Source organism: Anopheles gambiae, chromosome 2, assembly GCF_943734735.2.
Source record: "Anopheles gambiae chromosome 2, idAnoGambNW_F1_1, whole genome shotgun sequence".
NCBI classification, from domain to species: domain Eukaryota; kingdom Metazoa; phylum Arthropoda; class Insecta; order Diptera; family Culicidae; genus Anopheles; species Anopheles gambiae.
Window position 1 is genome coordinate 42763947 of NC_064601.1, and position 26765 is coordinate 42790711.

At 39.5% G+C, this 26765-nt stretch overlaps 3 protein-coding genes across 9 annotated transcripts in view; 1 reads left to right on the forward strand and 2 right to left on the reverse strand.

The window, feature by feature from the left end:
* The window catches only part of LOC1271543 (uncharacterized), a 178745-nt gene that overhangs the window by 58701 nt on the left and 93279 nt on the right, over positions 1 to 26765 (forward strand). The gene's annotated exons all lie outside the window — the stretch shown is intronic.
* Positions 1 to 26765, reverse strand: part of LOC11176136 (uncharacterized) — a 129685-nt gene that overhangs the window by 49487 nt on the left and 53433 nt on the right. For 6 of the 7 annotated variants that reach the window (XR_009764526.1, XR_009764522.1, XR_009764521.1 and 3 more), the window contains 2 exons: positions 12599 to 12689; positions 9011 to 9277 (listed from right to left, as the gene is read on the reverse strand). The gene's annotated coding sequence lies outside the window, so the exon portion shown is untranslated. The remainder of the gene's footprint in view (positions 1 to 9010; positions 9278 to 12598; positions 12690 to 26765) is intronic. The other variant, XR_009764524.1, reaches the window with a different exon arrangement.
* LOC1271545 (chymotrypsin-2) lies at positions 9591 to 10762 on the reverse strand. Its single transcript, XM_061641002.1, has 3 exons — positions 10652 to 10762; positions 10173 to 10591; positions 9591 to 9978 (listed from the first exon to the last, which is right to left on the reverse strand). The coding sequence occupies exons 1-3, from the start codon at positions 10707 to 10709 to the stop codon at positions 9667 to 9669; spliced, it is 789 nt and encodes a 262-aa protein (XP_061496986.1). The 5' UTR covers positions 10710 to 10762; the 3' UTR covers positions 9591 to 9666.

The window sequence follows — 26765 nt, forward strand, 5'->3', positions numbered from 1 at the left end:
GATCACGACGAGATACGAAGATGCAGTGTAACCTTTTTATGTCGTAGTCTAAAGTGGGCAGCAGGAAGCTAAAGTCTTGTTTGTTTGACTGCCAGCTGATGAACATGGCCATCAGTTCACACATGTCCGTGCCTGCCCGCAGTCATGGAGACCGGAACAGGTGCTATGCTAAATTGGCAGATCCGGCAGGAGTTTTCAGCCGATTGCTTTCGTCTTGCTGTAGCATCACGTCAAGCCTCGGGCAACGGATGTAACCAGTCTGTCAGAGGTCGGAAAACCTCTTTACGCTTCGACAGACGTCCGTCGAGGTTGATTGATTGGGTTTTGCGTTGGTTCTAGCCCGCCGGTTCATATTTCAACCCCGGGAAAATCCCTCAACAACTGGGCCTTAGCCACACACTTCGGGTGTAAGGGTGATAGCATGCAGACAGAGAATCGCAATGAAAGAGAAGGATTCCTTTCACCGACATGCTTAAACTCAAGGGTTTGCTGTTGAAATGGGGGTAAAAAAGGGTCGAAGGTGAACTATCCTAGATAAATCTTTCTTCCATTGACGATTCGTTGCTTCGGTTTGAAAAATGGTTGTGCCTGTGTAAGAACGAGCTTGCGCATCTCTCACATTGCCATTCGTTGCAAATCGTGCAACGATGCATTTGACTGGTCCGGTTGGAAAGCATTGAACTATGGGCCAGTTTAAGCGGTCGATCTAAGAGAATAGGTATTTCATAAGACTAGTTTTTGTTCTTTCCCTTCATTCTCCTAAACCACACCAATCTATTCATGTTTCTGCTGAGTCGTCAATTTTATTCCTTTTTTTATTTAATTTTATACTGCTCGAGTGACGTATAAAGATGAAAGAAACATTCTCTCAAAATAGTTATGAAAGTTAAAATATGGGAGTTGAGCAATGAGCATCAACATTGGCAATTCATCGTTTCGTTCGAAAACTATTTTTCATGTGTAAACATTTTTTTAACGTTCGAACGAAGGAACAGATCGGTGCTTTTTTGCATGATGCATGATGGCTGAACATTGACTTCAGCTGGAAAGCTGGAATGTATTTCCAGTTACGTACGGGTATCTTTCAATATCTTCAATATCTTATATACTCTTATATACTTATAATATATAATAAGTTATATACTTATATACTTATACTTATTTACTTATATACTTATAATAAGAACTTTCAATATCTTATATACTCCTTTTATGGATAATCCTTTTCACAATAAAAAAATCTAGGATAGATAAAGTGGAAGATGCCAATCGTTTTAAGTGTTATAAAACTGATTATTCTGTCTTACCATTATTACATCAATATGTTGCATCTTTTCTTTCTCGGCGATTGTACGATGTGCAGATACACTTTGTGTATAAATTTTATCGTGCAAGCTTTCATTACATTCAATAACACAATATAAAATTCATCAGAACATAAACGTTGCAACTTGCAAGCATCCTGAAAAGCAATCGCAATAAAATAACAAGTCCATAATTTAATTCCATATTCCATCGTTATACTCTCGGCACGTATCTAACAACGCTTCTTCCGTGCCTGCTTGCTATCGTTCCCATTTGCAAAAGTGTCCGAGATTGGCAGCGTACTTGTGCTTCAATTTACTGTCTAATGACTATACATGGCTTCCGGCACAATGCTTCCTTTCACATGGCGCAGTTCGTCATATGCCAGAAGATATTTCAAATCACCTCTCTAGTCCGTATTTGGCGCTGCATGTCGGTGGACATGGGAGGAACGCAAAAATGATTCGCCGTCTGATACCATCATTCTGGGTCGTAGCAGCTGTTATCGTGTCTGTTTGTTGTGTTATAGCTCTAGGTAACTTTTTTGTTAACTCATAAAACAGAGAGAAAAAAAGACCATAAACCACGGATATTGCAAACTTTTAATAATAAATGATGAAATTATTTACTCGCGCAACGAGTATCAATAGAGTCGTGCCAGTGCAAGCGCCCATCAATATTTGATTGGTGTTCGCTGTTCGATTTATTGACGACATAGGTACATCCCCAAAATTTTGGTGTCTTCTTCTGGTGTTAATTGAACGTGTTGAATGCTGAAGCGCAAAGATGACCACGAATGAAGCTGTGGAAGCTAGGGCTAGAATGGATGCGAGAAGATTATGATTTAACGGGTATTTGTTTTTTCTTCTCTGTGTCTTATTCGTATTCATAAAATTATACTCCGGATAATTCAAATAACCAAACATACACAGCACACACAGAGACGCACAGCAAAGGGGCACTAAGTTGTTTGCTTGTTTTTATTGAAATTGGTGCCAAGCTTTGGTTGAATGAATTGACGAAAAGCTTATTTTTGTTTTAGCTGAGAATGCAGAGAATGTTTTCATTTTAACGTTTTAAAGCAATTTCATAATATATTGAAGACAATCATAGTAAGTAATATCATATTAGCAGTAAAATCATTCTTTTAAACAACTATAAAATTGAATATGAAACAATTTCCAAAAGATTTCATGTATTTCAGAGTGGAGCAAATGTACAATTGTAATTAAATAATTATTTTAAATTAGCAATTGTGATTGTGATCAGCAGGATTGTGGTCCGGAATATTGAAATTCAAATTGCTACAATCAGCACTTAATTAATGTAAGTGGTATCATGCAACCTCCGATACGGCTTGTTAAGATATTCCATACGACGATATGTACGTGAACAGTTAAGAACAGTGTATCTGCCTCGTACTGGCAGAATAAGGTACTTTGCACAACTTTCAACTGCCAAGATTGGACGAGCGTTGAAGCAAGCATTGCGTTCTGGGCAAGAGTGAGCATACCCATACACCATGCCTGTAGTTTAGTGGCTTTAGAGCCACACGTGTAGCTGCAACAGTATGCCGAAAAGTTTGCTCTATCTTTTACGATGCCTTGATTTTGCATGCTTCTTGTTAGTGTGAAGGAATCACGTTGTGCAATCACGTGTCGGCAAAAGTTTTCAAGCTCATCTAAGTTTGCACAATGTACAGTATTAAGTTTTGTGATGACATGATTAGACGGGCTATTGAATGACCTTAAAGAATGAGTCATGGTTTACAATTTACACTATTTACTTAGCAATTGGAGTAATTACATTTCCTTTTATCTAATGTGATTACTTTGCTATTATCTATTATTTAATGAAGATTAGATCCTATAGAAATGTTTAAAACTGTATTGATCTTATTGTTGGCGCTCTCTTTTGTAGGGAAATTATATCACTATGTAGCAAATTCAATAGAAATAGAACTATTTTATGTTAGTACTTGTATGAAATTGCGTTTTAAATTGTCCATTTGCTACATTTCTTTGACTCGGATGATCGAACATAACGTTAAGCTAAGCATCCCATCAACACTTAGCAAAGCAATCAACATAAAAGCACCACTATCACGCTCCATATTGTCCATAATTTACTAAAACTGTAGTGTGTTTGACAGGCGTATCAGTACCCCATTACGGTACCACTACGCATCTGGCGTACCACCATGTCTATCTCACTGTGAAAGGATGTTTAGAATGCAACGATTTTACAGCGTTTGCTGCTGCTACTGCTGGTTTGGTAAAATAACATGTTTAACTTGTCGATGCTATCGTGGATGGCCTGGGACGGATTACTGTAGGGTCGTAAAATGCCAGCTTGTGAGGTAACTTTAGTTGTATCTGCGATATATCTTGCGCGATAACAAGAGCCGCATTGCTATCGTGTTGGGACAGCTTTTCAATCCAACCGCAATCCATTTGTGCTCAGTTTATTGGAACTGCTGGGTGCAGATTGGTAGCAGGATGCAATCCAACCACTACAATGGCAAATTTGTAGAAACCAAACGCTTAAAAACAAATGCATTTTTGTTGGTGTTGAGCTTTACATTGTGGTGTGATAAAATTGTAAAGTTATAGATCGATTCGTTCTCGACTACATACTTTGCTCGAAATATTAACGTAGTTAGAGTTAGAGTTAGAGTCAAAGTCAAATATGTTTGATTTCGGATTATGCAAATTTTATTTTCAGTCGAACGCATAATATGGTGTCAAACTCTCAGAATAATCAAGTAAAGTTAATCGTAGAAGGGACTTTTGGAAAGTTTAATACATAATATTTTAAAATAAATCAGCCTGCTAAATGCTTGATGTTTATGGTATACTTTAATGGATCTCCTTCAAATCTTTAAACACAATCATATTGCATATTGTTGTCGTCACGTTATTAAAGGGTAATCCCACGTAGCGGAACTTGGGGCAAGTGTGCCACCTTAAGCATTTCAAGTTATAACTCACTAAAACGTGTTTTTCAAAAGCCGATTTATATCTCATAACCATTTTACATCTATTTCCTCACTTATAAATGAGTTTCGCTTGAAAAAAGTGCAAATAAAACAGTTTTTGAAGCGTTTTAAAAAGGGTCCAAAAAGACGTTGTTTTTTGGGCTATGGGGCAAGAGTGCCACTCGTATGGGGTAAGACGGCCACCTGGTTAAAATAGCCGTATTTCTTAGATAATAGGAAATAATTACGTTTGTACCACTAGTGTATGTATTCCTACATGTATTTAGTCACCAATGAACCCTTTTTGACCACCAACTGTACCACAATATGGTTTGTTACTGTTCTGTTTTTCTGGCGTGGAATCCGCTCACAATAGCGCACCATTCCGCAGCATGCTACAACAATGTTTACATTTTTGACAGCTCGCGCCTATGAAAGATGGTGGCACACTTGCCCCAAACAGAGATGGCACACTTGCCCCAAAAGTTGTAACTTTTTTGAAATTGAATTTTTCAGTGACAAAAAGAAAGTTTTTTTCAACTAACCCCACAAAAAATTTCACGTTTTCTCAGCTATACGGTGGTGTAAATATTTTCTCGGTTGATTGTTCGCATGATTTTTGAGGGCTTATTTGATTGGATTCAAAAATTATAATATTTTGCTCAATTTTGAAACTCAATATAAATCACAAAGTCCATATAATACAGAGGTCGATGCATAGCTCGATTTTGGTCCACCATTTTGAAAGCTTATTTTTGACAGTTAGATGAAAAAGCGTTCACAAACGATTCCAAACAACCATACACTTTTTAGGGCTAATTGTGCATTTTGTACTCAAAACTTAGTTTAACTATACATTTCTTTCTCATGAACGTGGCATGGAGTAGTTTTTTCAGTAATTCATCACTTAAAAATGACCACAATCAGAAATCTGGCCTCTTAGCTTTGACCCTCTTGAGCTGCACAAGATTTCGTCGTAATTTCGGGCGCTGATCTTGTTGTAATTGATAATTTCACTATACTTATATCTTTTCTTGATATTCGTCAACTTTTTAAAGTACAATATTACAAACAAACGATGTAAAAATGGCCGAAAATGCTTTCAGACCACTGCATGCACAACAACTAAAACCTCAATGTATGCTACGATGAAACTATTGAAGCTTTTTCATCCAGCTGTCAAAACTTTCCCACGCTTTTTGATCAAATGTTCTGGACGACTCGACCGCTGTATTATATAGACTTTGATAAATCAGTTCAAAACAATGGGGAATATCGATTGGTCTATATGAAATTCGGCTCAGTATACCTGGTCATTGGAAAGGAACCAACTGTATACACAATTGATCATTAAACTAAAGTTTTTAAGGAAAAATGCTTGGTGGCACTCTTGCCCCGTATGGCACACTTGCCCCAAATTCCGCTACACATGTTTTGATGAAACGAGTAATCAGGTGTTTTTAATAAAAAACAAAACAAAACCGAAATAATAGTTTTTGGATATGTTGACATTGGGCCCCTTTCCGTTTTTAGATCGTAAGCTGAATTTTCCGCCTGTCAGCTGTTTGCATTGTATAGCAGTTTTCGAGTAGCTATCAAAGTGGGTATAGTATTCAGGTGGGCTTATCCCAAGGTGTATGAATTTAGAAGGCTGATTTTAGCACTTCTGCTACTGTATGAAGATTTTAAGAATGTTTTGTGTATTCGTCAAGCTACCAAAAAGCCTGCTTGAGAAAAAGTTTTCAGCCGTCCTGTCAAAAAGTGACTGCCCTGTCCTGTCCTGTCAATGAGACTTCAAATTTGGTTATGAAAAATATGCAATGATTCCATCTAGGATTTTGAATTTATTTGAGCAGGTACTCGAATCTAATTCTAACTTTGAGGCTATAATAATCTAGGCTGAAAATCGCAGGCTAGTTTTGTGTGTGGTTTTGTATGGAGTGTTGATATGATTTCAGCCTCCAACTGTCAAACTCCATATAGAAAAGCTGACTAGAATCGTGTAGGGCCCCATTGTTGTAAAAAAAACTTTTTTGTTAGTAAAATACAGTATCCTCATAATCTCGCTGGCGAGGTGTCAAATTTTCAACTTCCTCTACAACCATGTGCAAACCGCTTAACATACTTCCGGTTTCCGGTTGCTCATGTAAGGCCAAGACCATTGCTTAAGTTTCATGTTAATAGTCAAACGATCTAGTCTGCATTTTAGGATTTTGGTTATAGCACTCACAAACCCGTTCATATGCTTAGGTAGAGCTAGCATAGCTTTTTTTTTTAGCTACACTATTAATGTGAGGAATGTTATGGAACGAAGACGAAATTGTAACATCGTATATTTGTGCACGAGCTGTAAACGATTTCCGTTGATAATTTTCCACACATCCGATCAGCAGCAAGAGCTTTGTCGAGCAGAGCTTGTCGCTTGCTGGCCGGTTGTTTTTACGGTGGTAGTGGACCTTTCGCGAACAAACGGTCCCCAAAATCGATTCGTCGATAAGAAGCTTTTTCACAGGAAAACTTAGTAAGGCAAACTATCATTCGACTTTTTTCCTGTCGAATTCATGTAATCATACCGACCCGTACTGCTACAGAATGGTACAATGACACAGTTCTATATAGCAAAAAAAGGATAAAGATTTTCCTCGAACATATTCCGCCTGCAGTTGATAGTTTTCTCAACGTTCTATGCTTCATCATTCGCATCCGGGAGTCGTGCAAAAGGAACTAAGGACAGTGAAACCCTGCAATGGTCCGCCGTTTCCGCACACGTTTTGTTCCATTGTTGGAAGAAAATCTCTTCTTTGTCGAAATTGGTGCCGCTTCTTCTCCTTGCACTTTGCTGCTTCCTCCTCCTCCAATGTTGTTCAGGAAGAATTTATGGTTTTACACCACCATCCGATAGAGCTGTTTTTGAAGTGGTCAAAGTGAAGAGATTTTCTCTTCCAACCCTTAGCACACTCCCACGATGCATTTCCACTTTACGCTTGACAAAAGCTTTCACCATGTGCTTGAACCGAGCCTTAGAGTATGCATGCAAGAAGGAAAAATAAAGTTTCTACTATAAAGCCATTAGTGATTCATTTCAACTTTTTCGATTCGATTCACCCCTTTCGCTATCAGTGTGCCCTTGTCTTTCATGCGATTGCCCTATCGGTTTATTTTCTTTCTTCTTCTTGCTGTCCTGCCAGTCAGTGTGCTGTCGATTATCGTCGAAGCGCCGACAGTTGTCCCTTATTCTTTCGGGAGAGGATATCAATCAATCGCAGGCCCATAAAGGAAGGCATTGCACTCCAGGATGGGCGAAAAATGATATGAAGAAGATTTATGAGATCTAAGTGTATATTTCTCGACTTGTGGCTATCTCTTCTCTATAATTTCTTTTAAGCGCTACGTCCAAAAGAGCTTGTTTAATTGTGGAAAAAATAATGCATCTTTATTTTTAAATCTACATTGAATGTTGTATAAAAAAGTACAGCAAGAACATGAATAAAATATATTGAAACACTCCGAATTCTTACAATTTACAACTGTATCTCGTGACCTTGTTCTTTCCCATGGTGTGTTCATAAACTTTTGCAAGGATGCATTCATCGCTACACACAGTGAAGTGAACGAACTAGTGTAAATCGTTAGTAATGACTGGAAACGAACCGAACAATCGCTCAATAGCCGCGATTGCGTTCTGGACGCTCAATGATCGGATTCGTTTTATGGCCGAGTGATTGGGTGGCACGAACAGACGCAAACTTAAGGATCCGTAATCGTTCTGCTTTCAGTGCAACCACATTAATCATTCGTTCGGTGGGAAGGTATTTGCACCATGAATGACACGAACGCTTCACCCGAGACTGTGAAAGGTCAAGTTGAGTGCGATGAAGTGAGAGAGTTTTTATTGCAAACTTCCTTTTTCGTGATTAGTTTTATCTTCGGGACGTTATGTTCAGGAAGTTCAATCATTCAGCACAAAAAACCCTAAACTGTATGCGAATACTTTCAGTCAAAGTTTAGCAATCTAGTTGGAAGTGATTAAAATAAATCGTTAGTAAACTTTTCTTTTTTACAGGGCACTAAGTCATCATTCATAATAAATTTCCTTGGTTATCATCGACGTGTAAAAGATGATGAGATAATTGAAGTTTGAATGTACTCTTCACACCATGAATGAGATTTAGCTAGGTCGTAAGGCTAGAATCTAGCCCTCGGTAATTACAATGATGATTATTGTTATGGCTGTCATTACGAACCTGATGGCAACAGGTGCCTCGTTTGCGGTACTGTTAGAAATTGGAATATTTTGATAACGACTCGGTACGGATATCTGCAGACAATTGCCTCCACACTGTGGACTGGGAGCACCATACCTTATGTCACATGGAAATGTCTTGTATCTTTGTGAATAATATTACCTTAAAGGCCCTTTTTATATTTCTACATCTTTTCAAATTGTATTGTATTTACAAATTGTTTTTATTTCCTTGTAAAAATATCCATGTCTCGAAAAAAATGAAAGATTCTCTCAAATATTGTTTTTTGTTTTCATCAATTTGTTTGTGCTCAACGACTGTAAAGAATCGCATTTGTAAAAAATGGAGCTTTGAAGCTGCACATGACGGTACGGACTCCATGCGCCATGTGTCCTTTCTAGTATCAGTCACTTTATTTATAGATTGATGTAGGCGGATTGCCCTCCATCATTGCGTACCTGGCGAGAGAAAATAGCTGTCTTACCTTCTTTTTTTGTTAATGTTGTTGTAGTTATTGTTGTTTGTTGGTTTTATTCCAGGTTCGCTTAGCGATCCTTGCCGTAGTCTCGTATTCCTTTGTCAATTACGAAAAGGGCTGATTTGTATTGGATCCGGCTCGAGGACCTAACCTCCGTCCACTGGAATGTCCCTCGGCTTGGCCCCTTACCGCTCTGATACGTTGGGTATTCACTTCTGAACCATGAACTGGTCCTTCGGCCAGGACTTGGGGGCATTTTGAGGACGAACGTCACTGCAACGAGGGGAGAAACGCCGAAACAGGAATGTTTAAAAAAATTCAATCAATACCGAGCGCTCCGCTGTCATAGAATGTAGGAAAAGGAATGTAATAAAATAGGCAGGCAATAACGCTTAAGCAATAACGATAAGTATGTTTTAAAACGTAGTGTGAAGCATGTTAAGCTTAGTTGGAAGAATGTTTAATAGCAACCTCATGTTTAAAGCTTCACATTCAATTTCCGGAGAGTTTGGTGTTTGGAAACTGTTCGGAAAAAATCGAATCTGTGTCAAGGCTTTGAATGGACCTGAATCCGCCTTGTTGTGAGTACGTTTAGGTAAAGTTATTTATTAACCACGGAATATCTTCTTCCTAACTACACGTTTGAAGTACTTCATTTGCTTCTATCTCAACCACAGCGTGACCGATGCAATCCACGATAAATGTGAATAGACTCGTTCGTAAACATCCGAAACTTCGGTAGCGCAGGGTACGCGAACAAAGGATGCGATGCCGTGCAACATTCCGTCGTAAATCAATGGTCCACCCGAGTCACCGGAACATGCTCCTTGGCCGAATGGACTGGAGACACAGATCACGCTGTCAAAGATGTTACCCGAGCCAGGACGTTCAGCTCGACATTCTTCCATTGTGAGTATGTTTACGTTCATGTACTGCAAATTGTCCAGAACTTCAGCTGCGCCACTGTCCATGGTCTAGAATTGAAGAGATTTTCGATGGAAAGCATATTTTTAATCGAAAATGAAGTGCATTCGGAACCCGCTAGATAATCGGTATTGGATGAAAATCAGTTTGAAACTAATTTAAAATGTGTGATTCAGGAACGGTGTTCTTAAATATCAGCGCACATTCGCACCGTTCTGTACCACTGGTACCCACGAATACTTACATTCGATCTACCCCAACCAGAAATGGAGGCTCCCGTTGCGGAAATCAAATTCGTTGATGCTAAACCGATCGGTTGCGTGTGCTCATTGAACACAATCGGCTGTACAGTCTGTATCAAACTGATGTCATTCTCAATCGTATTTGGGTCGTAGAGCGGATGGTTTACAATTCGCATCGTACGGTAATATACTCCGCCCGACGCAAGCTTGACACTGCCTACGTACACGTTCAGATTGGCCGGTTCCATTCCAATAGTACAGTGTGTTGCTGAGATAATCCATCGTGGTCCAATGATGGAACCACCACAGAAGTGGAAGTTTGGTGGGCGTCTCAGAGACACCTGGTGCGGAAACTGTCCCTCGGTAGCATCATATCCTCCAACGATTCGACCACCTTTGGAACCACTGGCCGGTAAGACAGCTGCAGTCGAGAAAATTGATTGAGCGAAACGTTCAAATTTCATAGTCGCGGTATACTTACGACTTGCGGCCACCAGCCCAATGAGCAGCGCAAATGTGAATGCTGTCACTCCAATCATCCCTAACCGAATGCTTTATGGCGTTACGTACGGGTGGAAAATCCACCAGACAGGTGTCACAAATATATACCAGCACGTATATAGAGTTCGATAGATAGGGCCGCGAACAGATAGCGATAATCTCAATACGTTTATTGCACGCACAATTGCAGCAATTGCGATGCGAAAATGAAATGAGAAAACAAACTCGTGCTCATGCTCAACGTCACTCACAGGCCCTAGCTTATGCGTTTCATAGCCACCGGAAATGGAATCGTCGGCACCGTAAGGCTCTTGCTTTGATCTGGTCGAATTATCGTAACGACAAAATTTTACGATGTCATCCAAATCTACCTATCTGCTATCAATTGTCGTTACTTGCTGATAAGTGACCTAGCAGTAGCTTCAGACAGTAGGCGAATGATTAACCTATATGCCAGTGTTTTTTTAGGTTGTATTTGGCAATGTTAGGTGTTTTATGAGCCTTCAGTATTATCATTTAGGAAAATGCGAGAAATTATAGACACCCCAATCAAACGGTGATAAGGTTAGTTAGAATGAACTAATAAGGCTAGTTAGAATGATTATGACCAACGTCATTTATCAGAGGAAGGTGGATGAAAAACTCATTTTGCTACCACCAAAGGTCTGCGCCAGGGGACAGGCAAGTCCGTCTCATATTCAACATGGCGCTAGAAAGAGCCATCCGGGACTTGAGGGTGGAGACTTTGGAAACCATATTAGTGATTCCAGATTCTGGCATACGCTGATTATATAGACAACACTGGCACATCTCCTATGTAGCCGAATCCTACCGAGGGATCAAGCAGGCGGCAGAGAACCTTGGATCGCAGGTAAACGAGGCAAAGACAAAACTGATGTTGGTAACACCAGCCAACCTACAAATTCAAACATACATAGGGTTTACATACAAATAGGTGAAAGCATCGACCAAGATTTCACCTATCTTGCGTCAAATATCAGCACCAACTTCTTTCTTGGGTTATGTTTCAGAGTATTGAACATAACTGATATGGTATATGAACGTTTTGGTAAACGTCTAAAATTCATTTTTTTATCATTAATTCGATTCAAATGATATGTTCATGGTATTGTTAACAAAAATAACACAACTGATAAAATAACATCAAATATTAAGATGTGTTGGTTTTTGTACGGTATCATATTTTTAAGATTTTCAAGAGTTTCAGACTGTATTTACTGCAACCAAATTCTTTGTCCCGCAAATTTCGTAACACAACATGTGCTAAATATCAAACAATAGCCTTCTTGGTGATAGTAGATGTAGAATTGATCTTAAATCCACCTCGACGTAGATTTGTTCCTAGATTATCTTTACCAAGAATTACACATACACGGCGAAGTAAAATGTAGACAAAATGATTCGTATAATATGCTATTTACAGCACTTTCGATATTACTGTTGCAATAATCATGAAAGGATTACCTTAACTATCCATTCTTCAATTAAAAAAACACTTCTTGTTTCAGGTCTGATCACAAAGAGAATGAAATTAAAAGTTATAACAAGGAAAATAAATCACTTCAAACAAATAAAACATTAAGCGAAGACGAGAAAATTTTAGTAAAATGTGTTCTAAAGATAAGTCTTATGATAATTTCTGCTTATACACTGTTTTCGGAACAGGCCGTATTACTTGATGATATTTTTGAATAGTGAAAGAATATTGACATAGTAACACAAATGTGTGAAATATTAAACATTTCTTGTTCATACATATATCTTTGAAAACAATTATGTTTGGTATCTTCAGCATTATTGTTTGTAGTTAATGTTATGTATTGGTTTCAATGTTATTGAGTTTTAAAAATTTGAAACTGCTGGCTCCAATAAATGAAACAACTAAATCATTAAAATGTTTACTTACTTTCACGAAAACGTTCCGTCCTTGCTGGCGGTCCGTATCGTGCGCCATTCGGGGGATTTCAAATCGTGGTTTTGGTGAGCTTGCAATGATTCTGAAATTTATAAAGAATGATATATTTTTAAATAGTATTTTTGGTAAACATGAATCGCCTAAATTGATTGTTAGAACTTTGCTGAATATCACAACTATCTTTTTGATAAATATCAATACTGATATATTGCATCGCGTCGCTACTCAATGAATTCGCATGACTTTTAGATCAAGCCAAAGGCATGTACTTGAGTGTATGATACATATTTATGAACATTTTATGGCGGGTACACCAATAAGAGGAGGAATTAAAATTTTATGCCTGAGACTCGTTGCTCGCTCCCATTATGTAGCAATTGGTAGTGGCGATTTTGCCAGTTTCCCTGCCTTATGCGATCGTCCGGTCGGGCGGAACGACCTATCTGCTCGTTTGCTGGGCCGAAAAAAGACGTAACACAGCGTAATTATCACCACATTTATCGTCCCAACCGGAGCCCCTTGAGCTTGCTGATGGATGTTTGGGTCTTTTATTTCCCGTTGGTCCTGCTTTGATTCACGTTCTTTTTTGTTCATTTTTGGAAGCTTTGGATCGTTATTCGCGAGTGATTGAAGATTGTGTATTTTCGGTGTTATGGATCCATCGTGGTGTTCGGTATACACCCGCTTGTCTCGTATCTGGACCACTGACTGATTTCCCTAAAGGATGTGCTGGAAATTTAACGAGAGTGGATTACTGTAAACATGCGTCCCATTCCATGGGTCGCCTTATTCCTTATTCGCCAAGTCTTTGGGGAGTGAGAAAATGGATCAAGAATATTTGTTGTTCAATTCGTTATTTGGGTGCAAGGAATGGTTGGTGCGATTTTTAGTACGGTTTTGTGGATCAAATTTATGTGCCTGCAGTTTTCCATCTTCGAGCTTCCTACTCTTTGGACGATGAGTGTTGTTCGTGATGATTATCATCAATTCCCAACCAAGCTAAACCGAAATGGTACGGGATACATATATACCGGATAACCACCACATGGAATTACTCTTTCATGCTATTAGTTGGCCATGGCGAGTGCTTCACTCAGCATACTAAAGCCCGCAACAAATAGGCCAGACAGAAAAGTACAATTTTATGGATTCTTCGAAACGACACAGAAAATATAAGCCCAGGCTGTGAAAGTATCGTAAATACTGTAAAAAGAGAAGGGAATCGATGTTACGATGTTGCCTCAAGCGCCATCAATATACACCCTGCCAGAATAGCGCTTTGATGTTCCACCTCCAGGAAGATACATTCGTGGTCGACTAAAAGTCGAAATAATTTTGACTTTGACTGTTTTTATGGCATTTCGTGTAAAAGCGAAAGATATGTGTTAGTTCTGGTTCAAACGAGTAAATTGCCAAGAAAAAAATTGACTGATAGGCATATTATAAGCGTACACATGTTTTGGCTGTTGGATATTTGGATAACATTTTTCAAAACCAACCGCGTTGAGTTTCTAAACCTACTGGAAACGAAATTACAATCAATTTACTTTAACACATAGCAATGATGTTCAACACTATTATTTACACGCGAGTCAGGCTAAAACCATTCAATACTCTTTACGATCTAAAGATGGCATCTCGCCAGCGGGACTTTATTTGATTTCATGATTTTGAACCCTGCCACCAAGCTTGGCTTTGCCAAATATTAGCTGACCCTTGCGCTTCCACCAGCACGCTGTCTTCTTTAATTCCACTTGGCACTTGGCGGGTAAAGATGATCACCTTGACCTTTTATTACTTTTGTTTCGGGGGACTGGATTACTGGAGGAACAATCGATTCGTGCGCTGAGTCAAAGTTCTTGAAGTATCATTAATTTTTCCCATTTCAGCTATCCCACCCCAGGGCATGGAATGTGCTTTTGTTGAAATATCTCATCTCACTGGGTGGCAGGGCGTGTCCTACAGGCGAGAATGGCTGAGATAAAGAATCCGTTCCACAACTCTGTCCAGCGACGGTAAGAGATAAGTCCCCGATGGTGTGGGGTTAAGTCGAACTTTAAAATTATTGGCCACAAATCATGCAGCTTACGATGGTGGTTAACTTTAAGCCCTAACCATAAGATTCAATTAACGGGACTGAGAAGAAGTAACTGGGGAGTGGCGGGCGGAGAATATGGGCGTTTTAGAAACTCGATGAATTTTATAACAGTTTTTAGATCTTCCAAGCTAACGTCTAACGTAACGCTCAGACACCAAATGGAAGTGCGTTATATGTTTCATTACCCACATAAAACGCGTGAAATCATTTGAAATCTACAAAAACATATTTCCCATCCCCCATAGATGGTAGTATAATCGGTGCTTAAATGAGATGGATAGCAGGGCCGTTCGTCCACATCGTTCGGGGTGGTGTGAGATTTTCATAATTTTTTGCTAATGGTTGGTCAGGTAGGCTCTAAGCGTGTTTGAGTAAGATAAGATGCTGTGTCTTATGTTATTCAAGTCTGCATCCACACAGCAATATTTTTGTAGACGTTCCAATCTTCCTTTGTTAAGTGTTGCATTTGAATGAACAAATACACTACCGTTTGGAGTATCTAAAACAGTGAAGAGTTAATATTGTGTAGGAAATCTAAATAATACCTTCGTAGTTTGCCTTTCCAACCTGTTGAAATCAGAGAAGTAGAATAGTCGAAAGTGTACCCTTTTTTAGATTTCTATTTACTCAAGCATTAGACATTAAAGAGTAAAACCTGTACATTTCCCTCGAAACACTATGCCAGATGATATGATAGGCGGAAAGAGCAAGAGAGGGCTTGAAATTAAATTATTTAAAACGATCCACATTGCTGTACACTGACTTTCCAACAACAACAACAACAACAACGTGTCCCGTATGTGACCGGTAACAGGCATTGCTGCTGAAGGTTCTCGAATCTCGGGTCGGGTATTTTTAATGTGTTATCCTTCCGTTCACATCACACCTTCGTTATCACTCACGCGGTGAGGTGAATTTAGGCGGCACAGAACTTGAAGCTTCTCTAATGAACCGAAAGGATCATGCTCCGGAGCTGGGCAGCACGGATATGTGCGGCGAATGTAATGAAGTTAGGGTTTGGTCAACCATGAATAATATATTCATTTTAAGCAGGGTGATGCTTTACCCGGAAGCGGTTATAGTTGGTAGTACAGTTGGAACGAGATTGCTTTTTAAAATAAAACTATGCGAAATGTGCTATCTAAACCTCAATCTGTGCTTGCCGTTTCAATTTCGTGAGTTGGAATGAAATGTTTTAATTTGAACATAGTTCCATGCGCTTAAGTTTATTATACACATAGGCAGACACTACCTTACCAACCTATACGTCTAAATATATGCCTAAATTTGTCTAAAACTTTTCAAATGAATCATATATGAAACCCTTTTCTACATCAGTTAGTCCTTTGGGGATAATAAATGTGGTCAAATATAGTACGAATGTTGAGGTTGTGGTGCCTGCGAATTGAATTATTCAGTGCCTTGAGTCAGCGCAATTAGATTTAATATAAATAATTCAATCGGCCGTTTGTCATCCCCGGGGCTCTATTTCTCCCACTAATGCTAAATTTGATAGGTTTTTTGTGCATCACCAAAGCTCCACTAAAGGACACCGGTAGGTTAAATTGAATTGTTCAATCCACGTAGCCATACTAATTTGCTTAACGCGCTGCTGCTGACGCACTTCTCACCTTGCTCACTTTACGTAACTCAACATAACTATTACACAATAGCATATTAAAGTATGATCAAAATATCCTAACTACGAACGGCCCATTATGTGTGTTTCCACGTCGTTATTATTTGGCATAAATTAACCTCTTTATTGATAGCGAATGAAAGAGCAACTTTGAAATGGCTCCCACTTCCGAAGGGTTCGCACAATTGATTCTTATCGCACCAAGCAACGCGGCCGATTAAACGCTTCGAATTTATGGTTACTCAATCAAGTCACACGAACGCGAAGCCACCGGGAAAGAGGAACGGACCAATATCCCTCCCCTGGACCAGTTATATGAAACTTCCCATTAAAGTGGCTGTGGTGTGGGATCCTGGTTTCCGTCAGCGCGTGCTTGGCTGCAATTTGAGCGCAAGCCTACAATCAATTTCTCAGAGCGCTAGCGCGCTGTTCCTCGCGACCCGTTTTGCGCCCGTTCCCAAGACCCTATTACAGTCACTGGGTAGAATAGTATCCTTGGCAGCGTTTGATGTTTAGCTGCACGCGTTTAAGAGCTTTCTGTCCCTTTGTTAGAGCTTTGTTGTAATGTTCATACACTTCAAACAGCAGTGCGCGTAGTAATTGGCTCAAGGATGCACGAATGGTACACGTGGTTTTGTTCTGGGGCATATGATCCACATACACGATACTGTTGATTGAGTTTAAATATATCTTCGGGTTTTTTACTTGGCTGCAAGGATTTGGTAATGAAAAACTTGCAAAAAGTTTACTTCTAACAAAGGCGCATGGTAGTTGGTAGTAGCTTTGTTTTAGGCTCGTTAGGCATCTGAAAATAAGATTTAGAGGCATTGTAATTTGTAATTTGACCAACGTCTGCATTTTTCTTTCGTTGATGTGTTTCGTGATTTGAAACCATTCTCGGTACTTTTCACTCGTTTATTCCATCCTGTTTGGACACCGTCGTTATGTTGAAAAGTTGCGACCGACCTTACAATGTGCGATCGGTAACGAGGTTTTATTAGTTTTTTTCTTTTTTGTCCGTTCATTTCCGAGAAGTATACCTCGGCGATGCAATACGCAGAAGTATATTTTGGTGATTCGTAGACGAAGTAAGAATACTGTAACGTTTTTTTCTCTAATTAAATATTTTAGTATTAATATATATTTTAATGTTGTGTACGTTATATCAGAAGATAACCCAGTAATTACTGATACAACTTATAATAATTTATGCCATACAACTTTAAATCTCACCCACACTGTGTCAATCCTGGAGTAAGCCACTGGTAATGTGTCGATTATAAAAGTCTGTTTATCTTTTTTTGGACGCATTTTGCATGACACGATTTTGTGACGCATTCTATCTGCATCGTTATTACCGATGTTTATGATTTTTCTCCTTTTTGCGTAACGATCCACGCGATCATGCTTTGGAGATTTATTAGGTACCACGTAGCCGTATAGTTAGTCCTTACTACGGTCCATCCGAGGCTTGAACCGACAACGGGCATGTTATTGAGCCGTGCGAGTATAAGACTGCATCGGAATCGTCCCGATGATTATCAATATATCATTAATAATTCATGGCCACCCGTAGATACGATCAATTTCACATCAATTTTGTGCGACATTGTAGAAAACGATCTTACTTTGAGGAGTTCTGATTTCCATTTGATATGCAACCCCTCTTCAAACACCTCTAACAAAACCTTCACTCCGGCTGGTGGCACTGGGAACAAAATGTAACGCAGACACTTTAGATGTCACATTGACAGTCTAATCAATACGATTTATACATGTTGCTACCGTCGTGACACCAACCGCTGGGACCTTTTTAACTAACGATGATTTTGGATGATTTTATGCCTGAACATAAACGCAATCCTAATCACGGGTACGCGAGCTCCGGTCCCGGTACCGACATTTCTATTTCTGAATTCCGAACAACCAACAACACCATCAAACACAGACAAAGGACCAATGCTCCAATGGGGCATGTAAATGCACGCACATCCTCGCACTTCCAATGCGCACCCCGGCGCCGGCAGATTCCGATGGACAAGCAATCGGGTTTTATGGGCCACCATTAACGTTCGTTGTGTGGGGTAAAGGCTATCTTCATACCGTCGGAATCGTTGATTGAGTAGAGCATACAAGCGGATGCCGTGCATGGGGGTAAAAAAGGACTTGATTGACATTTACTTTTCCCCAGAACGTGTGATACCGGCTGAGCGTGGAGCTTTGTTTAGCTGAGCGAGCGATGATAGTGGTGGAAGGGGGCGAGGGGTATATGTGTTGATAATGCGTCGCGATTGGTTGGCAGGTGGGGGAGTCGATTAACGTTTGTAATGGTGACTGTCGACGATCTGAATGATTGGAAAGGATTTTTTTCGTCTCCCGTCCCTTGTACACAGCCCATCAGTGTGCGTGTGTATGTGTGTGTGCCTTGTGCCGTAAGCACCTACGCAAACACATGGGCTCGTCAATTAGAGTGGGCTTTATTTTCCAAGCTCAGCATATATTGTACCGGATTAACATTGTAGCCGAAACGATATCGGTAAGTACGGCGGTTTACCATTTGCCAGTATCGTCGAGTGGGCTGATTTGGATATTGTGTTCTGTCATTATCGGAAACGGGTTGGACGCATACTGCTAGAGCTCTCTTCCGCCCAGAAACATCATAAACCAGCTAGCAGAATCAGAGTTTGTAGACTAACTTGGAGCAAGCTGCTACACATACGCACCATATCCGCTACTGCTGTGACGAGGCAGAAATGATAAACGCTTCATTAGCAAACCGCAGTCCGGATGAATCGCAGTGTACAAGCGTGCATTTGCATTTAGTAATGGAGTGCTGGAGCTAGGACAAATATATAGTCGTCCTCCCACGCACGGTTGCGGAATGCGGCAACATAATCGATGGCCACACATCATCAAACGAGCAGCGGCACGTGTGGAGAATAGAGGATTGGACCATTCCGCTCCCTGTCAATGGAAAGCAATTAATATCCCATAATTGGCGACCATTCAAGGTTAGGTCATTCTAGCGACGTGCGCCCGTTTAACCATTTCAAGTGCAGCATTCCAAGTGTTAGATCAATGCATAATTATGCATCCACATAATGTACTACAAGCTCTCCGTGGAGTTTTTTTTATCGTCTACTTCGCCTACCAACTTTAAGTGATTGAATGAGGGGCATTTTTCGATTTTCGAGCTGAATGAATGTTATGTGTGAGCACTATTTTAGGCTGTACAAACCCATCTAGTTTGATTTCTTCTTCCTGATTTTTGGTGTAACGACCTGCGAGGTCATGCCGGACTATACAGGCTTCCGAGACTTATTAGTATCACGCAGTCGGATAAAAGGTATTTGTTACGAGGGAATAGTCTGGTAGCGAGTAGTTTGTGGTTTGTGGTAGTTTGTGGCCGGTCTCGTAGTACAGTCGTCAACTCGTACGACTTAACAACATGCCCGTCATGGGTTCAATCCCCAAACAGACCGTGCCGCCATACGTAGGATTGACTATCCTGCTATGGTGGGGAATCAATTAGTCACTGAAAGCCAAGCCCACAAGTGGGTACAGGCAGGCCTTGACCGACATCGGTTGTTGAGCCAGAGAAGAAGAAGAAGAAGTCTGGTAGCGAATCGATTCTGTCCGGCCTTATAGGTGCCGACGAATCTATTGAATATTGAAATTGTTATCACCGGGCCACGTCCCTATTTACCTTGCATTAACGAGATTTACAAAAAATATATAGGCTCCTAGTATATTTTAAGCCAGAATGCTGACATTTTCAGCCTGTCGATGGAACAGTATTCACCATCCGGGTTGTATCCATATGACAGTTGCGGTCCACCATATTGAATGTCGGCGATTATTTACAAACAAAGATCCAATTTAAAATTGTTTCTTGTTTCTGTTTGAAAAACGTCAAAACATTTTTTTAAACCTAAAAAATCCATCCAAACCATTTGTAACCTTTCTTGATGCAATATTTATCCTTCAACAAAACAAATTCATTCCTTTACGAACGAAGCCGATCGTGCCTGCAACGAATACACATTTAGATTATTATTTGTTTACACATTTTCAGGCTAAAATAATCTAGGCTTAACATCTTTGGCTAGTTTTGTGTTTAGTTTGTGCCTGATTTCAGCCGCCAGGTGTCAAACTTCATATAAAACAACTGGCTGATATCGTAAAAGCCCCCACAATAGGGAATGTTTATTTATGCATCTCTCTTGTTTTGTGGTAATTCATATGAATTTCTTATGTTTATTAATGGGAGGCCCATTTTCTGAATTATATAATTTGTTTGTGTAAATATTTAAAGCTTAACAGAATGGCTTATTCGGGCTGTTTCACCTGAAAAGAAAATATAATGCTTGGTATGGATTTTAAATCATAACATAGTTTGTTAAATCGTGCTAATTATTTCGTGTAATTATTTACGTGTCATTCGGAATATGTGTGTTTATTACATCGTAAATTATCGTTTAAGAAAGAGAAATTGCTTTTTTTGCACAATTTCTCATTACTCTCCACTCTTACACACAGAGTTTACACTGCCCAATACAGTGTTTAAAGTTGTGTTTGATTTTTCGCTTTACTGTACTGCAAACGAATTTGAGGAAGTATGCTCGATGGTGTAAATATATTCCCTCCTTTTCAGGGCACGGTTGCACAATTTTAATCATGGTCGGTACTTGAATCGAGTTGCTTGTTTTGGCGCTTAATAAATCATTTTAAGCACTTTTCGCAACCACATTCTTGGGCTTTCTAACTAAAGCATCTACTAGCTTTGATAACGTGCCACCATTATTTTCGTATGAAGAGGAATGGTTTTGCTTATCCCATCAGTACGGGAAAATATTATTAACAATCGTTGTACGGATGCTCCAAACAGTGTGCTGGCCTTTCTTTTCAATTAAAGTCCATGTTCGAAACTGAGGAGCATAAGAAATCTGGTTGCTAACAACATTTTGGAAGGTTAAGGAGATGTTCCCTTTACAGCTTCCAGGAAGCAACAAATAAGAGCATTCCGGCCATGCTCGACTACGGTATCTTGCCAACAGGCTTTACTTTCCTCTTTACAAAGAATAACGTATGGCAACCCCATCCATCTGCCAGGATTCCAGCGTTCAAGAGGATGCGCAAATGGGATAGCTTTCTACAGTACGGGAAGAGTGGGGATGAAATTTCACAAGAGAAAAATAGACCTGTCATTTATAATCGCTTCCATTGGATCACAAGACTTGTTCAGTGTGTTGCGTTTTGAGTCTTTTTGGTCCAGCGAAGCTTAAGGTGTTTTATGGTTTCTTCTTCCATAAACAGGTGTCTCTCTACGCTTGACTGAATCGAGCTGACCTTGTTTATCATTTCGTGGTGCGTTGCAACACGCGCTGCCAAGGAAACGGATTCACCTCTTGTTAACGCATCAGCTTATTGAGTATTTGTTGCACTGTTGTCGACCCGTCGGTTGTTGAGCAAATTGAACTTTGCTCGAGTTCCCAACCCCCCCCACCCCACCCACCCCCCCCTTGGACAATCTTGTTTTGTGCTCGCACAAAGCCTTCCAATTTTTCGGGAAAGCAATAGAGTTCGTTAACGTCTCATACAGCGCCGTGCGCTTCGTCAAAGTGAAATTTGCTTGTTTACCGTGCTGAAAATGGTATTACTTTGACACGGAATGTAATGCCATTTCGTCGTTCAGCAAAGCGAATTTGTCAAATAGACGAGCACAACATATTGGAAGGAGATTGTTAGGGAGAATCATAAAAAATGTACCTATATGTTAAAGGATACGGTTAAGGTCTCTTCTGTGGTAGCTTACGTTTTGAATGTGATTGTGATACTTTTTATGAAATTGCAATACAGCTGTTTCGGGTGCTGTTTGACATCGAATGAGTATTGGTGAGTAACAGTGAAAAGAGTCTCTTTTCTTTCTCCAGGCAGAAATACATAAACATTGTGATATACACACTGTAATGTGTGGCCACAAACATCACAAACAAAGAAAACACAATTTTGTCAGAGTGCTTTTGACCAATTTTGGAAAAACATTTTTCATAATGCAGACATTTTTGTCGTCTTTTCATAAGCATATAACAAAAAAACAGTTTCAAAAACTGTAAATTCTTTGTAAAATTGTATAATTGTATAATTGTATAACTGTAAGTAGTGGACACTTTGTTTTGTCGTTCTCTGTATGAAGATTTAGTTGAACAGAATAGTGATGACCTTTAAGGATGAAGCGTATATGTTAGGATGTCATATTATAACTAGCTTTATTGAAAGGATTTTGCACAGATGAATTTCAATTACTTGTATTTAAGCTTAAACCCCAATCTCTCCAATATTTTTTGCAATATTTTATTACTTTATGTGTTTAGTTAACTTAAGCAATTAGTTTCACTAGTTTAATTAGTTTAACAATTTGCATATCCTCTACCATACGATGCTATGATAAACTTTCAATTTCATTTAACTGTCACTCTGGCTAGACATTCCATGTATCAGTTTACATGCACCATTAAGCATGTCTAGTTATCTCTTTGTGCAACTAAGTTGCTTTCAACTAAGTCAACGATTGTTTTGTATTTTTTGTTCATGTAACGAACATTGACCTTTAACATTTGCATGTACACTTAGATCCTTTTTTTGCTGTTGAAAGTCGCAGATGGGAACTACAAGGAAAAAATAGGAGTACTGACTGCGAGGGAAGAATTTGAGTGCTGTATTCTAATTTTTCGTCCAAATGATTACTCCGAGACACTCCGATTTCGTTTCAGCGCATCTTCAGAGATACCGAGTTCGACTTTAGACGGTGGCTGTTTTGTTCCATCCCATGAATCAGCACATTCGTGCTAAGTGTTGGCAAGAATCGATTCGACAATTCATTCGTCGGACGAAAACAGTAAAAATGCCTCTATTTGTCGATCGTGTTGTGTGCGGAATTGTTTGCAATTTGGTTTATTCATTCCTTTTGCTTTCCTTTTCTTGTATTGTTTTGCTTGCTCATAATATCACCTGGAAGCGTTTTAGTATTTGAATCTGCGTCACCGACACACTGCTTGGAAAAAGAGAGTTGACCTCGAGTACATTCTGCCGTAAACCATCGGTCAGATGAGAGGAAAGGTACTGAAATTTTGATTTTTCTTTTGCGATAAAAACGCACATCAGAAGTATCTCAGTAGAAGGCAAACGGTGGGGTGTGGCATGCAAACAGTACTACGCAAAAAAGTAGCGAGATTTGGGCCATATTTTTGATGGAAGAAAAGCGAAATGGAATAACCGGGTAAGAAAACTCCTCACGCAGGAAACACTTATCCACGCAGGTACATATACACACAGTGTACAGCGTCGTCGACTATTTCATGCTGGGAACGGCAGAAAAGTTACCGCTCCCGAGAGGGCTGTAAAGTGGATTAAGGGCCCGGTCCGTTTATGCGGGTTGGCATTTCTAAGCAGTTACGGTGTAGCAGCAGTACAGCTACCAAACGGATGCGGATTTTTCCTTTACGCTCACATGTTCTCACGGGTACTGCCTGGGTTTAAAGCACAGACGTGCTGAGCCCGCAAATCGAATTCTACTGTAGCGAGCTCGGTGTTTTGATCTTTAAGACGACCTGTTCGATCGCGCCTGTGCCAAGCATAGATGGGAATGAAGTGATACTATCTGTACGATGCGATTTGCACACAACGACAGATGTGATGATAAATTTTAAAACGTTTTACAGCATATTATTCGGCTTTATTATGTCAACCGGTTTGATATGTGTTGAATGCCGGAATACGAGAATTAAGATGGAATTTATTGCTATTGAGTCCCAAATTGCATGATTGGATTTGAGTGCATAAATAAGTTTGTTTATAGTTTTAGTTATTGCATGTTCATAAATGCATTGAGGTAAGGGAATACACCGGGTGTATGTGGTGTGTTTGGGAATTTAACTGGAATTAAAATTGTAACCGAATTTTGCTTTAAATCGATTGTTGAATCTACCCAATAAACTATTAGCTTCCTGCAGTTTTTTGAGAAGTCTTTGTCACTAGGAAGTTGGTCCGGATGGGAATCAACTAAATCGATTCTACATATACGGGAAATGGGACATCTAACAGTTGACTAAATAATTGATTAGATTTACTTAAATTAGGTTTTTATAGTTTATGGCTCATTTTAACAAAAAATGATTGTCATAAAAGTTTTACAATATCTCTTTCTGCAGAATTTAAAAAACTGTTCGAGTTAAAGATTTTTTTTTTATAAAACTGTGTATTTTGCTAAAAACGAGCATTCAATTCCATTGTTTTTGTTTAGTAAGATGGTTACAAAATCAGTAAAAAATTAGTAAAGTAAAGGCGTTCTTTACTTAATTTCTTCTAAATTTATTTCTGTTCAACGCTTTATATCTAATAGAACAATAACTGACCAATAACAAATTGTGGTTGGGAGCGAAAGTGTGTTTCTATTTCTTTGTACGCGCTCTGGAGCGTATACCTGTTCAGTAAATATGGTGCATCAATTTCATTCTTTAACACTTTGACCGCTGGCCTGACGACACAGTTTTTCGAGTGAGCACGTAGCGCATGGCAAGAGAGCGATGAGAGTGACAATTTTTCGGGCGATTGTTATCACTCTTTTGTTTCATTGCGATAAGCGACGTAGCGCATGTCGTTCTCGTGCTCTCTTTCCTACCTCATTCGTTCTGAAGAGAATCACTGAGCGTCTGATATTAAGTTTAGTGGTGAGCAAAGCGGTGGTCAAAGCGGTGGTCAAAGCGGTGGTCAAAGCGGTGGTGGATAGAAAAGAATATTTGTTGAACTTTTTTTTAAAGAATCATCCGGTGTCTTAGCTTCAAATTAATGCAAAATCGTAATCGTCCGAAATTAAGTTAACTATACTGTATGTGGTTTTTACACATTACTCTTGTTTAATTTTTAAGGAATCATTCAAGACACTTGGTGCCCAAAAGGCAAAAAGTAAGAAAAAGACTACGAAAAAAATAACAAAATCGCTCTACCAACAGGCATCAAAAAGCAAGTTCATGCCAGTTCTGACACTTTTTTGGCATATTGTTTTGGGAAAGTATCAGGTCGAGCCACTCTTTAGGTTGTAGCTTAAAACATCCAACTTCAGCAAACCGTTCAAAATCATCTGAAATCAGATATCAGCATAACTACGTGTTACTTTTGATAGGGTGTTGCAAACGATTCCAAGCTTCCAAGTACCAAGCTGACAAGATAGACTACAGGTTGACCTATGGCTCTCATTTAGGTCGCTATAATAAATGGAGATTTCTATGGGAATTGCCAGGAAGGGACTAACATTTACTAAGGAAATGTATAACACCTTGCACTTCCCGACAAACCATTTATGGTCATTGGTTAATCCATTTATTGCCATTATTTTTGCGCACTAAATCCCGTTAGTTGATACAAAACTATGTCAATTTTGAAAATATCGGAGCCCATGGTCAATTGAAATTAATCTGCTGAAAACGTTCTGTAGGATTGCACGCATACATGTACGCCATCCTCACAGTCACAGTTACCATCCTCGTCGAGCGACACGTTAGGATTGTGATAGTGGATGTGAACATCATTAGATGCGTGCGCGGCTGATGCTAATACACTGGCGGCAGGTCAGTTGCAAATCAGAGGTGTGTTCGGATCATTCCATCAATAAAAATTGATATCGCTTTATCCATAACTATATATCATTGTTTGGTTTTTCTGGAATATTTAATAATATGTAATGAAATTATATGTTATTTATTATTCTTCAAATCACATTTATTTGTTACCTTCTTCTTCTTCTTCTTTGGCTCAACAACCGTTGTCGGTCAAGGCCTGCCCGTACCCACTAATTAAGTGAGCTTGGCTTTCAGTGATTTTTTGTTACCGTAGCAGGATAGTCAGTCCTACGTATGGGGCACGGTCTATTCGGGGCTTGAACCTATGACGGGCGTGTTGTAACGTCGTACGAGTTGACGACTGTACTACGAGACCGGCCTAAATATGTTACCATTGATGGTAAAATGTCGGCTATGGTCTATTAAATGTATGAACTGTTTTTGTGAATCCTCAAGCCATTTTTATTCGAGCATTATCTCTTTGTTCAGGTGTGATCGTTTAACACATTCACTCATTAATTTGCATTCCCGGAGGGAATGAATATATGTTGTGCATATCATTGCACCACACCAAATACGCAGTTATTTCCTCATCATCCAACGACCCTTTCGAAAGGGTGTGATTCACACTGTCCCAAACAGGGCAACAGCGCATCGGAAGGATACAATTACAGCGACACTGTGGGCCGGCATGGATGCGCTTCTATCGTGGCTGTACCGAGGAAGCCTTAATAAACAAAGGCGTCTGTTTAATTCATATACACCTGGAAAGCACACGACCCACCCATGGCGACTCTCTACCAC